Below are 14,753 nucleotides of genomic sequence, written 5' to 3'. Positions count from 1 at the left end.
TTGTGAGTGTCAATTGGTGTATGTGATGTGGGGCTGAAGCTACTGACCCAGAAGCTAGGCTCTCTCACTCCTACCAGTCTTTTTGGGAAGGAGGGTGGACAATGAGCCTGTTGTAGTGGATGTAAACAATGTCCCTACGCTCTCTGACAGCTTTCACGGCTGGGACAAGTTATTTTCCGCCTCTTGTGTACAGCTTACGAGAAGTCTTCGTTAAGGAAGATGTTTTGTTAGTCTCAAGTTCTTGGCTCTGTCCAGAACATGCCATCTTGTCCTTAAACCTCAGGAACTTGACCACATATAGGCCTGTGTCTGTCACCTGGGCTGGTGACAGGTTTTCCAGACCTCAATCTTCGCATGATCCATCTGCAGCTTTTAAAGTGATAATTTGTCTTCCTTTCTCCTCAGACTTGTCCCAGTGATGTGAATGTAACAGTTTAGCTTTCATCCGTCCCCTCGTCGGGCTCAAACCAGGGACCCCCTGCACACACCGACAACAGTCACCCACGAAGCATCGTTACCCATCGCGCCACAAAATTCACGGCCCTTGCAGAGCAAGGGGAACCACTACTTCAAGGTCTCAGAGCAAGTAACGTCACCCGATTGAAACGCTATTAACGCGCACCACCGCTAACTAGCTAGCCATTTCACATCGGTTACATGAAGACTCTGGTATGCCATCCACAACAATGTTATTTCACCTGGATTGTCCCTCTAGATATTTTCCCTCTAGACATTCCCCAGCCATCTGTAATAATGATTCACAAAGAGAGTGCTGATGTTATCTCACGTGAACTTACAGTTTGTTGTCATCTTGCTGCAAGTCTCTTTCAGGACATCCAGCTCTCCCTGAGAGAACTGCAAACTGTTCTTAATGTCCTGGACCTCTCTGGTCAGATCGTCTTAATGTCCTGGACCTCTCTGGTCAGATCGTCTTAATGTCCTGGACGTCTCTGGTCAGATCATCTTAATGTCCTGGACCTCTCTGGTCAGATCATCTTAATGTCCTGGACCTCCCTGGTCAGATCATCTTAATGTCCTGGACCTCCCTGGTCAGATCATCTTAATGTCCTGGACCTCTCTGGTCAGATCATCTTAATGTCCCGGACCTCTCTGGTCAGATCACCTTAATGTCCTGGACCTCTCTGGTCAGATCATCTTAATGTCCCGGACCTCCCTGGTCAGATCATCTTAATGTCCTGGACCTCTCTGGTCAGATCATCTTAATGTCCCGGACCTCTCTGGTCAGATCACCTTTAATTTTTATTTAATTTAATACATTTTAATTTTACAAAACTTTTTGTGTATTTGGACTAAGTTCTTGGAAGCTATTTTCCTGTTGTTGTAACATCTGCTTGAAGACATATTTTCAGTCGTTTTAAAAGATTCTTCACCTGTGAAAGAGAGACACTACTGTGAAAGAGAGACACTACTGTGAAAGAGAGACACTACTGTGAAAGAGAGACACTACTGTGAAAGAGAGACACTACTGTGAAAGAGAGACACTACTGTGAAAGAGAGACACTACTGTGACAAAGAGAGACACTACTGTGAAAGAGAGACACTACTGTGAAAGAGAGACACTACTGTGAAAGAGAGACACTACTGTGAAAGAGAGACACTACTGTGAAAGAGAGACACTACTGTGAAAGAGAGACACTACTGTGAAAGAGAGACACTACTGTCTGGAGTACTACAGTGGTACTCCCACCGGCTTTGGTTTTGGATGCCATGGTAACAACGTAGGCTGATGTTGCTACTCCACGCAGTTCCAGACAGGACAGGTCGCAAGGCAGATGGAAACAGTAACAAACAGCAGGGATTTAAGACAGCCACAAGCCTGGGACAATACGCCGGCCCCAGCCACAAGGGCTAACCACGTGGCGGGCTGTGTTCAAGCTTTCAGGAAACCTTGCTAGCTTGATAGCTAGTTAGCAGCTAGGCTAGCTGCTACGCCAAGCAGCTCTATAGACTTTTGGAGGATTCCTGGACAGATAGTAGTGGTCCCAGCAACTGATGCTAACCGCGTCGCAGGATCCCCCTCTCAAAAGGTAGCTAGTAACCAACCTTCATCAATAGAACCCCTTTTCAGAGACTTTCAAAACAACAGACCGAGCTCGGTTGGAGTTCGTTGGTCCCCAGTGGTGAATGAGGTGTGTTTGTCTGGGGTTAGGAAATGTGTACTGTGTCCGTGTTTCAGGTGAGTGTACCTTTGTCACAGCTGTCTCCATAGTAACCAGGTGGGCAGATGCACACCCCCGGACTCATACACAGTCCACCATTCAGACACCTGGGAGAGCAGAGGGCTGGGGGGAGAGCGGAGGAGGACAGGAGAGGAGAAAAATCTACGTCAGCAACCTCAAGTATTTAATTCACCTTAAGCTGATTGTAACCCTTCACCCTTCCAACACTACATTCATTGCGATAATGAATGTTTCACTTAGCGCTGCCTGTAGAAGGCACTAAAGAGCCTTAGTACTGTTGAGTCTTGGCCAAGAATGAATATCGTAAACACAATGTCTCAAGACCCGTCGACACCCTAAAATAAAACTCAGCCGTTTTCACAGAACACTTCTCTTTAAAAACCCATAGTCTACTCTAGATGCCTCAAAGCCTCGACACGGTCTCCATAACGGATGTTCCTCTACGTAGTTCTATTTTTTGCGGCTTCATTTTTTTGTGTGTGGGGGGGGGCGACCCAAAAGGAGCTCCATAGCCCTGTTTGAGTAGACGGTGAAATCCCCGTGGAGAGTCCTTACTGTTCATATGATACAAAGACAACAACAAAATACAACATTGTTCTCCACCCCCTCAGTCAGTCTGTAGCTGGACAGAGTCTCTCTCTAACCTCTTAAAGCCTTAAATAGATGGAACACGTGGTTGTCACCGCCCAACCTGCCTGCCTGCCTGCCTGCCTGCCTGCCTGCCTGCCGCCCAGCCTGCCTGCCTGCCTGCCTGCCTGCCTGCCTGCCTGCCGCCCAGCCTGCCTGCCTGCCTGTCTGCCTGCCTGCCTGCCGCCCAGCCTGTCTGTCTGCCTGCCTGCCTGCCTGCCTGCCTGCCCAGCCTGCCTGCCTGCCTGCCTGCCTGCCTGCCTGCCCAGCCTGCCTGCCTGCCTGCCTGCCCAGCCTGCCTGCCTGCCTGCCTGCCTGCCTGCCTGCCTGCCTGCCTGCCTGCCTGCCTGCCTGCCTACTGACATGATTGTTTTTTCTGTCATGGAAAAAGATGTCAAATAAATGTTCTCTCCATTTAACTAGTCTGGATGGAGCCTGTTGAACCAGTGCTTTGTAATTTCCATGATGTTTTTTAAGTTATGGTGCCTTGAGGCAACGTTAAGCCGCAGCAAACATAACCTTTTACAGATTCATTAATACGTTTAAATGCAACGTGGTGGTTCTGTTGTTGTCTGAAAATGACAGGCCTGCCTGAGCAGGACTGGTGTCTCATAACTGTGAAACAACACACAACCTCTTCTCTTTCTCTAGCCTTTCATTTCATAAGGTTTTATTTGGTTTGTTTTGTTGTGGAGACATTCCAGGAAATAAAAGAAGATATTCCACCCAGCATTGTTGATGTGGGCCAAGGAGAAGGGGAAAAAAACCCACAAGAAAATAATTTTTATTTAATTCTATAGAATGAGCAACTCAAGCTATTGTGTTGACTGTGTGCTGTGTACTTACTGTATATCATTATGGTAGTGATGGAAGATAGATGGACTAGCTTGTGTGCTGTGTACTTACTGTATATCATTATGGTAGTGATGGAAGATAGATGGAATGGCTTGGATGTACAGACGAGACTAGACGTACCTTTCTCACAGTGCGGCCCGTAGAAACCATCCTGACACTCACACACCTGTCTCTCGTTGCAGAACCCACCGTTACGACAACCACCTGGACATTTAGCTGTGGAGACAGAGAGAGAGAGGCGGGGAGGAGAGAGAGGGGGGAAGAGAGACAGACAGAGAGGGGGGAAGAGAGACAGACAGACAGAGAGGGGGGAAGAGAGACAGACAGACAGAGAGGGGGGAAGAGACAGACAGACAGAGAGGGGTGAAGAGAGACAGACAGAGAGGGGGGAAGAGAGACAAACAGACAGAGAGGGGGGAAGAGAGACAGACAGACAGAGAGGGGGGAAGAGAGACAAACAGACAGACAGAGAGGGGGGAAGAGAGACAGACAGACAGACAGAGAGGGGGGAAGAGAGACAGACAGACAGACAGAGAGGGGGGAAGAGAGACAGACAGAGAGGGGGGAAGAGAGACAGACAGACAGACAGAGAGGGGGGAAGAGAGACAGACAGAGGGGGGAAGAGAGAGAGAGAGAGGCGGGAGGAGAGAGAGGGGGGAAGAGAGACAGACAGAGAGGGGGGAAGAGAGACAGACAGACAGAGAGGGGGGAAGAGAGACAGACAGACAGAGAGGGGGGAAGAGACAGACAGACAGAGAGGGGGGAAGAGAGACAGACAGACAGACAGAGAGGGGGGAAGAGAGACAGACAGACAGAGAGGGGGGAAGAGAGACAGACAGGCAGACAGAGAGGGGGAAGAGAGACAGACAGAGAGGGGGGAAGAGAGACAGACAGAGAGGGGGGAAGAGAGACAGACAGAGGGGGGAAGAGAGACAGACAGACAGACAGAAAGGGGGGAAGAGAGACAGACAGACAGACAGACAGACAGACAGACAGAGAGGGGGGAAGAGAGACAGACAGAGGGGGGAAGAGAGACAGACAGACAGACAGACAGACAGAGAGGGGGGAAGAGAGACAGACAGAGAGGGGGGAAGAGACAATAAAGAGACAGAACACGTGAGAAGAGAAAAATAACAGTTGAGATGAATGAATGGCTAGTGGAGTCCTCCCTCCTTTCCTTTCTTCCTCCATTCATTCCTTCTTTCCGTTCTTCCGTCCTCCCCCTTCCTCCTCTCTCTGACACTCTCCATAGCCTGCCATCTCAGAAGACCACTTCAAGGGAACCACATTCCACTACAGTGCAGTGAGATCCCATGGACTTCCATCCCAAATGGCACCCTATTCATACATCCAAATGGCACCCTATTCATACATCCCAAATGGCACCCAATTCATACATCCAAATGGCACCCTATTCATACATCCCAAATGGCACCCAATTCATACATCCAAACGGCACCCTATTCATACATCCCAAATGGAACCCTATTCATACATCCAAATGGCACCCTATTCATACATCCCAAATGGCACCCTATTCATACATCCAAATGGCACCCTATTCATACATCCCAAATGGCACCCTATTCATACATCCCAAATGGCACCCTATTCATACATCCAAATGGCACCCTATTCATACATCCAAATGGCACCCTATTCATACATCCCAAATGGCACCCTATTCATACAGTGCCTTGCGAAAGTATTCGGCCCCCTTGAACTTTGCGACTTTTGCCACATTTCAGGCTTCAAACATAAAGATATAAAACTGTATTTTTTTGTGAAGAATCAACAACAAGTGGGACACAATCAAGAAGTGGAACGACATTTATTGGATATTTCAAACTTTTTTAACAAATCAAAAACTGAAAAATTGGGCGTGCAAAATTATTCAGCCCCTTTAAGTTAATACTTTGTAGCGCCACCTTTTGCTGCGATTACAGCTGTAAGTCGCTTGGGGTATGTCTCTATCAGTTTTGCACATCGAGAGACTGACATTTTTTCCCATTCCTCCTTGCAAAACAGCTCGAGCTCAGTGAGGTTGGATGGAGAGCATTTGTGAACAGCAGTTTTCAGTTCTTTCCACAGATTCTCGATTGGATTCAGGTCTGGACTTTGACTTGGCCATTCTAACACCTGGATATGTTTATTTTTGAACCATCCCATTGTAGATTTTGCTTTATGTTTTGGATCATTGTCTTGTTGGAAGACAAATCTCCGTCCCAGTCTCAGGTCTTTTGCAGACTCCATCAGGTTTTCTTCCAGAGTGGTCCTGTATTTGGCTCCATCCATCTTCCCATCAATTTTAACCATCTTCCCTGTCCCTGCTGAAGAAAAGCAGGCCCAAACCATGATGCTGCCACCACCATGTTTGACAGTGGGGATGGTGTGTTCAGGGTGATGAGCTGTGTTGCTTTTACGCCAAACATAACGTTTTGCATTGTTGCCAAAAAGTTCAATTTTGGTTTCATCTGACCAGAGCACCTTCTTCCACATGTTTGGTGTGTCTCCCAGGTGGCTTGTGGCAAACTTTAAACAACACTTTTTATGGATATCTTTAAGAAATGGCTTTCTTCTTGCCACTCTTCCATAATGGCTAGATTTGTGCAATATACGACTGATTGTTGTCCTATGGACAGAGTCTCCCACCTCAGCTGTAGATCTCTGCAGTTCATCCAGAGTGATCATGGGCCTCTTGGCTGCATCTCTGATCAGTCTTCTCCTTGTATGAGCTGAAAGTTTAGAGGGACGGCCAGGTCTTGGTAGATTTGCAGTGGTCTGATTCTCCTTCCATTTCAATATTATCGCTTGCACAGTGCTCCTTGGGATGTTTAAAGCTTGGGAAATCTTTTTGTATCCAAATCCGGCTTTAAAACTTCTTCACAACAGTATCTCGGACCTGCCTGGTGTGTTCCTTGTTCTTCATGATGCTCTCTGCGCTTTTAACGGACCTCTGAGACTATCACAGTGCAGGTGCATTTATACAGAGACTTGATTACACACAGGTGGATTGTATTTATCATCATTAGTCATTTAGGTCAACATTGGATCATTCAGAGATCCTCACTGAACTTTTGGAGAGAGTTTGCTGCACTGAAAGTAAAGGGGCTGAATAATTTTGCACGGCCAATTTTTCAGTTTTTGATTTGTTAAAAAAGTTTGAAATATCCAATAAATGTCGTTCCACTTCATGATTGTGTCCCTCTTGTTGTTGATTCTTCACAAAAAAATACAGTTTTATATCTTTATGTTTGAAGCCTGAAATGTGGCAAAAGGTCGCAAAGTTCAAGGGGGCCGAATACTTTCGCAAGGCACTGTACATCCCAAATGGCACCCTATTCATACATCCAAATGGCACCCTATTCATACATCCAAACGGCACCCTATTCATACATCCAAATGGCACCCTATTCATACATCCCAAATGGCATCCTATTCATACATCCAAATGGCACCCTATTCATACATCCAAATGGCACCCTATTCATAAATCCCAAATGGCACCCTATTCATACATCCCAAATGGCACCCTATTCATACATCCAAATGGCACCCTATTCATACATCCCAAATGGCACCCTATTCATACATCCCAAATGGCACCCTTTTCATACATCCAAATGGCACCCTATTCATACATCCAAATGGCACCCTATTCATACATCCAAATGGCACCCTATTCATACATCCCAAATGGCACCCTATTCATACATCCCAAATGGCACCCTATTCATACATCCCAAATGGCACCCTATTCATACATCCCAAATGGCACCCTATTCATACATCCCAAATGGCACCCTATTCATACATCCAAATGGCACCCTATTCCTACATCCCAAATGGCACCCTATTCATACATCCCAAATGGCACCCTTATGGGCTCCGGTCAAACGTTTAGAGTTCCACAACAGGGCCTGGTTCAAAGCAGACTGAAAACCATCTCTCTACAACAGGGCCTGGTTCAAAGCAGACTGAAAACCATCTCCCTACAACAGGGCCTGGTTCAAAGCAGACTGAATACCATCTCTCTACAACAGGACCTGGTTCAAAGCAGACTGAATACCATCTCTCTACAACAGGGCCTGGTTCAAAGCAGACTGAATACCATCTCTCTACAACAGGGCCTGGTTCAAAGCAGACTGAATACCATCTCTCTACAACAGGACCTGGTTCAAAGCAGACTGAATACCATCTCCCTACAACAGGGCCTGGTTCAAAGCAGACTGAATACCATCTCAGTACAACAGGGCCTGGTTCAAAGCAGACTGAATACCATCTCCCTACAACAGGGCCTGGTTCAAAGCAGACTGAATACCATCTCAGTACAACAGGGCCTGGTTCAAAGCAGACTGAATACCATCTCTCTACAACAGGGCCTGGATCAAAGCAGACTGAATACCATCTCCCTATAACAGGGCCTGGTTCAAAGCAGACTGAATACCATCTCCCTATAACAGGGCCTGGTTCAAAGCAGACTGAATACCATCTCCCTATAACAGGGCCTGGTTCAAAGCAGACTGAATATCATCTCCCTACAACAGGGTCTGGTTTAAAGCAGACTGAATACCATCTCCCTACAACAGGGCCTGGTTCAAAGCAGACTGAATACCATCTCTCTACAACAGGGCCTGGTTCAAAGCAGACTGAATACCATCTCTCTACAACAGGGCCTGGTTCAAAGCAGACTGAATACCATCTCCCTACAACAGGACCTGGTTCAAAGCAGACTGAATACCATCTCTCTACAACAGGGCCTGGTTCAAAGCAGACTGAATACCATCTCTCTACAACAGGGCCTGGTTCAAAGCAGACTGAATACCATCTCCCTACAACAGGACCTGGTTCAAAGCAGACTGAATACCATCTCTCTACAACAGGGCCTGGTTCAAAGCAGACTGAATACCATCTCCCTACAACAGGATCTGGTTCAAAGCAGACTGAATACCATCTCTCTACAACAGGGCCTGGTTCAAAGCAGACTGAATACCATCTCTCTACAACAGGGCCTGGTTCAAAGCAGACTGAATACCATCTCTCTACAACAGGGCCTGGTTCAAAGCAGACTGAATACCATCTCTCTACAACAGGACCTGGTTCAAAGCAGACTGAATACCATCTCCCTACAACAGGACCTGGTTCAAAGCAGACTGAATACCATCTCTCTACAACAGGACCTGGTTCAAAGCAGACTGAATACCATCTCTCTACAACAGGGCCTGGTTCAAAGCAGACTGAATACCATCTCTCTACAACAGGGCCTGGTTCAAAGCAGACTGATAACCATCTCTCTACAACACAACATGAAGGAGAAGCCTTTGAGGTGGTAATGGATGTCAACAGAGATGTCAAACTATCCTTCTTAGTCCCGGAGATCTATCGGCGTGTGAGGAACCCTTGTTTCTGTCCAAAACGGCACCCCTATTCCCTACATAGTGCACTACTTCTGACCAGAACCCTATATAGGGAATAGGGACAGTACCTTAACACTGGCACCAGACAACATGTGGCCAGAGTCACAATAAGAAAACAATATCGGTGGCCCAAAAAGCTCCCTATTCCAATTTAGTGCACTACTTTAACCAGGTCCTATAATAGGACTCTGATTTAAAAGTAGTGCACTATCTAGGGAATAGGGTACAATTTGGGATGTAACCACTCTATCCAACACAAGGAACAGAGGGAGGGATGAGTCTGGTTTCAGTTAACTCAGGATTCACTCCATCACTCTATCCAACACAAGGGACAGAGGGAGGGATGAGTTTGGTTTCAGTTAACACAGAATTCACTCCATCACTCTATCCAACACAAGGGACAGAGGGAGGGATGAGTCTGGTTTCAGTTAACTCAGGATTCACTCCATCACTCTATCCAACACAAGGGACAGAGGGAGGGATGAGTCTGGTTTCAGATAATTCAGGATTCACTCCATCACTCTATCCAACACAAGGAACAGAGGGAGGGATGAGTCTGGTTTCAGTTAACTCAGGATTCACTCCATCACTCTATCCAACACAAGGGACAGAGGGAGGGATGAGTCTGGTTTCAGTTAACTCAGGATTCACTCCATCACTCTATCCAACACAAGGGACAGAGGGAGGGATGAGTCTGGTTTCAGTTAACTCAGGATTCACTCTATCCAACACGAGGAACAGAGGAACAGGGAGGGACTCTATTCTATTTCCTATATAGGGCACTGCTGTTGACCAGGGACCATAGGGCACTGTTGTTGACCAGGGACTATAGGGCACTGCTGTTGACCAGGGACCATAGTGCACTGCTGTTGACCAGGGACCATAGGGCACTGCTGTTGACCAGGGCCCATAGTGCACTGCTGTTGAGCCTCTCTACTGTTGACCAAGGGCAATAGTGCACTGCTGTTGACCAGGGCCCATAGTGCACTGCTGTTGAGCCTCTCTACTGTTGACCAAGGGCAATAGTGCACTGCTGTTGAGCCTCTCTACTGTTGACCAAGGGCCCATAGTGCACTGCTGTTGACCAGGGCCCATAGGGCACTGCTGTTGACCAGGGCCCATAGTGCACTGCTGTTGAGCCTCTCTACTGTTGACCAAGGGCAATAGTGCACTGCTGTTGACCAGGGCCCATAGGGCACTGCTGTTGACCAGGGCCCATAGTGCACTGCTGTTGAGCCTCTCTACTGTTGACCAAGGGCAATAGTGCACTGCTGTTGACCAGGGCCCATAGTGCACTGCTGTTGAGCCTCTCTACTGTTGACCAAGGGCCCACATCAAATCTACTATATACAGTAGAGAGACTATATACAGTAGAGAGACTATATACAGTAGAGAGGCTATATACAGTAGAGAGACTATATACAGTAGAGAGGCTATATACAGTAGAGAGACTATATACAGTAGAGAGGCTATATACAGTAGAGAGGCTCTATACAGTAGAGAGACTATATACAGTAGAGAGGCTATATACAGTAGAGAGGCTATATACAGTAGAGAGGCTACATACAGTAGAGAGACTATATACAGTAGAGACTATATACAGTAGAGAGGCTATATACAGTAGAGAGACTATAGAAGTAGAGAGACTATATACAGTAGAGAGACTATATACAGTAGAGAGACTATATACAGTAGAGAGGCTATATACAGTAGAGAGGCTATATACAGTAGAGAGACTATATACAGTAGAGAGGCTATATACAGTAGAGAGACTATATACAGTAGAGAGACTATATACAGTAGAGAGGCTATATACAGTAGAGAGGCTATAGAGAGGCTATATACAGTAGAGAGACTATATACAGTAGAGAGGCTATATACAGTAGAGAGACTATATACAGTAGAGAGACTATATACAGTAGAGAGGCTATATACAGTAGAGAGACTATATACAGTAGAGAGGCTATATACAGTAGAGAGGCTATATACAGTAGAGAGGCTATATACAGTAGAGAGGCTACATACAGTAGAGAGGTTATATACAGTAGAGAGGCTGTATATACAGAGAGGCTATATACAGTAGAGAGGCTATAGACAGTAGAGAGAACCCCAACCCTGTCTATATAGCACCCCAACCCTGTCTATATAGTACCACAAACCCTGTCTATATAGAACCCCAACCATGTCTATATAGCACCCCAACCCTGTCTATATAGCACCCCAACCCTGTCTATATAGAACCCCAACCCTGTACCCCAACCCTGTCTATATAGCACCCCAACCCTGTCTATATAGAACCCCAACCCTGTCTATATAGCACCCCAACCCTGTCTATATAGCACCCCAACCCTGTCTATATAGCACCCCAACCCTGTCTATATAGCACCCCAACCCTGTCTATATAGCACCACAAACCCTGTCTATATAGCACCCCAACCCTGTCTATATAGCACCCCAACCCTGTCTATATAGAACCCCAACCCTGTCTATATAGAACCCCAACCCTGTCTATATAGAACCCCAACCCTGTCTATATAGAACCCCAACCCTGTCTATATAGCACCCCAACCCTGTCTATATAGAACCCCAACCCTGTCTATATAGCACCCCAACCCTGTACCCCAACCCTGTCTATATAGAACCCCAACCCTGTCTATATAGAACCCCAACCCTGTACCCCAACCCTGTCTATATAGTACACCAACTCTGTACCCCAACCCTGTCTATATAGAACCCCAACCCTGTCTATATAGAACCCCAACCCTGTCTATATAGAACCCCAACCCTGTCTATATAGTACCCCAACCCTGTCTATATAGAACCCCAACCCTGTCTATATAGCACCCCAACCCTGTCTATATAGAACCCCAACCCTGTCTATATAGAACCCCAACCCTGTCTATATAGAACCCCAACCCTGTCTATATAGAACCTCAACCCTGTCTATATAGAACCCCAACCTTGTCTATATAGAACCCCAACCCTGTCTATATAGAACCCCAACCCTGTCTATATAGAACCCCAACCCTGTCTATATAGCACCCCAACCCTGTCTATATAGAACCCCAACCCTGTCTATATAGAACCCCAACCCTGTCTATATAGCACCCCAACCCTGTCTATATAGAACCCCAACCCTGTCTATATAGCACCCCAACCCTGCACCCCAACCCTGTCTATATAGCACCCCAACCCTGTCTATATAGTACCACAAACCCTGTCTATATAGCACCCCAACCCTGTCTATATAGAACCCCAACCCTGTCTATATAGAACCCCAACCCTGTCTATATAGAACCCCAACAAGGTACCCCAAACCTGCACCCCAACCCTGTCTATATAGAACCCCAACCCTGTCTATATAGAACCCCAACCCTGTCTATATAGAACCCCAACCCTGTCTATATAGAACCCCAACAAGGTACCCCAACCCTGCACCCCAACCCTGTCTATATAGAACCCCAACCCTGTCTATATAGAACCCCAACCCTGTCTATATAGAACCCCAACAAGGTACCCCAACCCTGCACCCCAACCCTGTCTATATAGAACCCCAACCCTGTCTATATAGAACCCCAACAAGGTACCCCAACCCTGCACCCCAACCCTGTCTATATAGAACCCCAACCCTGTCTATATATATATAGAACCCCAACCCTGTCTATATAGAATCCCAACCCTGTACCCCAACCCTGTCTATATAGAACCCCAACCCTGTCTATTTATAACCCCAACCCTGTCTATTTAGAACCCCAACCCTGTCTATATAGAACCCCAACCCTGTCTATATAGCACCCCAACCCTGTTTATATAGAACCCCAAACCTGTCTATATAGAACCCCAACCCTGTACCCTAACCCTGTCTATATAGTACACCAACTCTGTACCCCAACCCTGTCTATATAGAACCCCAACCCTGTCTATATAGTACCCCAACCCTGTCTATATAGAACCCCAACCCTGTCTATATAGTACCCCAACCCTGTCTATATAGAACCCCAACCCTGTACCCCAACCCTGTCTATATAGCACCCCAACCCTGTCTATATAGCACCCCAACCCTGTCTATATAGTACCACAAACCCTGTCTATATAGAACCCCAACCCTGTCTATATAGTACCCCAACCCTGTCTATATAGAACCCCAACCCTGTCTATATAGAACCCCAACCCTGTCTATATAGAACCCCAACCCTGTCTATATAGCACCCCAACCCTGTCTATATAGTACCACAAACCCTGTCTATATAGCACCCCAACCCTGTCTATATAGAACCCCAACCCTGTCTATATAGAACCCCAACCCTGTCTATATAGAACCCCAACAAGGTACCCCAACCCTGCACCCCAACCCTGTCTATATAGAACCCCAACCCTGTCTATATAGAACCCCAACCCTGTCTATATAGAACCCCAACAAGGTACCCCAACCCTGCACCCCAACCCTGTCTATATAGAACCCCAACCCTGTCTATATAGAACCCCAACAAGGTACCCCAACCCTGCACCCCAACCCTGTCTATATAGAACCCCAACCCTGTCTATATATATATAGAACCCCAACCCTGTCTATATAGAATCCCAACCCTGTACCCCAACCCTGTCTATATAGAACCCCAACCCTGTCTATTTAGAACCCCAACCCTGTCTATTTAGAACCCCAACCCTGTCTATATAGAACCCCAACCCTGTCTATATAGCACCCCAACCCTGTTTATATAGAACCCCAAACCTGTCTATATAGAACCCCAACCCTGCACCCCAACCCTGTCTATATAGCACCCCAACCCTGTCTATATAGTACACCAACTCTGTACCCCAACCCTGTCTATATAGAACCCCAACCCTGTCTATATAGAACCCCAACCCTGTCTATATAGAACCCCAACCCTGTCTATATAGTACCCCAACCCTGTCTATATAGAACCCCAACCCTGTACCCCAACCCTGTCTATATAGAACCCCAACCCTGTCTATATAGAACCCCAACCCTGTCTATATAGCACCCCAACCCTGTCTATATAGTACCCCAACCCTGTCTATATAGAACCCCAACCCTGTACCCCAACCCTGTCTATATAGAACCCCAACCCTGTACCCCAACCCTGTCTATATAGAACCCCAACCCTGTACCCCAACCCTGTCTATATATGTGTGTGTGTGTGGAGGGGGATTACTGGTGTGTGGAGGGGTACTGTGTGTGTGTGTGGGGGGGGGGGGGGGGGTACTGGTGTGTGTGGAGGGGGGGTACTGGTGTGTGGAGGGGGGGTACTGGTGTGTGGAGGGGGGTACTGGTGTGTGGAAGGGGGTACTGGTGTGTGGAAGGGTACTGGTGTGTGTGTGTGTGGAGGGGTACTGCTGTGTGTGTGTGTGGAGGGGCACTGCTGTGTGTGTGGAGGGGTACTGCTGTGTGTGTGTGGAGGGGCACTGCTGTGTGTGTGTGGAGGGGTACTGCTGTGTGTGTGTGTGGAGGGGTACTGCTGTGTGTGTGTGTGGAGGGGTACTGCTGTGTGTGTATGTGGAGGGGTACTGCTGTGTGTGTGTGGAGGGGTACTGCTGTGTGTGGAGGGGTACTGCTGTGTGTGTGTGGAGGGGTACTGCTGTGTGTGTGTGGAGGGGTACTGCTGTGTGTGTGTGGAGGGGTACTTGTGTG

At 47.2% G+C, this 14,753-nt stretch overlaps 2 protein-coding genes across 2 annotated transcripts in view; both read right to left on the bottom strand.

The window, feature by feature from the left end:
- Positions 1–14,753, bottom strand: part of LOC139392874 (beta-2-microglobulin-like) — a 613,933-nt gene that overhangs the window by 132,613 nt on the left and 466,567 nt on the right. The window lies entirely within an intron of this gene.
- The window catches only part of LOC139392880 (wnt inhibitory factor 1-like), a 63,262-nt gene that overhangs the window by 25,992 nt on the left and 22,517 nt on the right, over positions 1–14,753 (bottom strand). Inside the window, exons 5-6 of the mRNA XM_071141198.1 lie at positions 3,804–3,899; positions 2,208–2,303 (exon numbers count right to left, since the gene is read on the bottom strand). Of these exons, the coding sequence (XP_070997299.1) occupies positions 2,208–2,303; positions 3,804–3,899 (192 nt within the window). The remainder of the gene's footprint in view (positions 1–2,207; positions 2,304–3,803; positions 3,900–14,753) is intronic.

Source organism: Oncorhynchus clarkii, chromosome 33 (assembly GCF_045791955.1).
Source record: "Oncorhynchus clarkii lewisi isolate Uvic-CL-2024 chromosome 33, UVic_Ocla_1.0, whole genome shotgun sequence".
Lineage (NCBI taxonomy): Eukaryota > Metazoa > Chordata > Actinopteri > Salmoniformes > Salmonidae > Oncorhynchus > Oncorhynchus clarkii.
The sequence above is the reverse complement of the archived record's forward strand: the minus strand, read 5'-3'. Positions and strand labels throughout refer to the sequence as shown.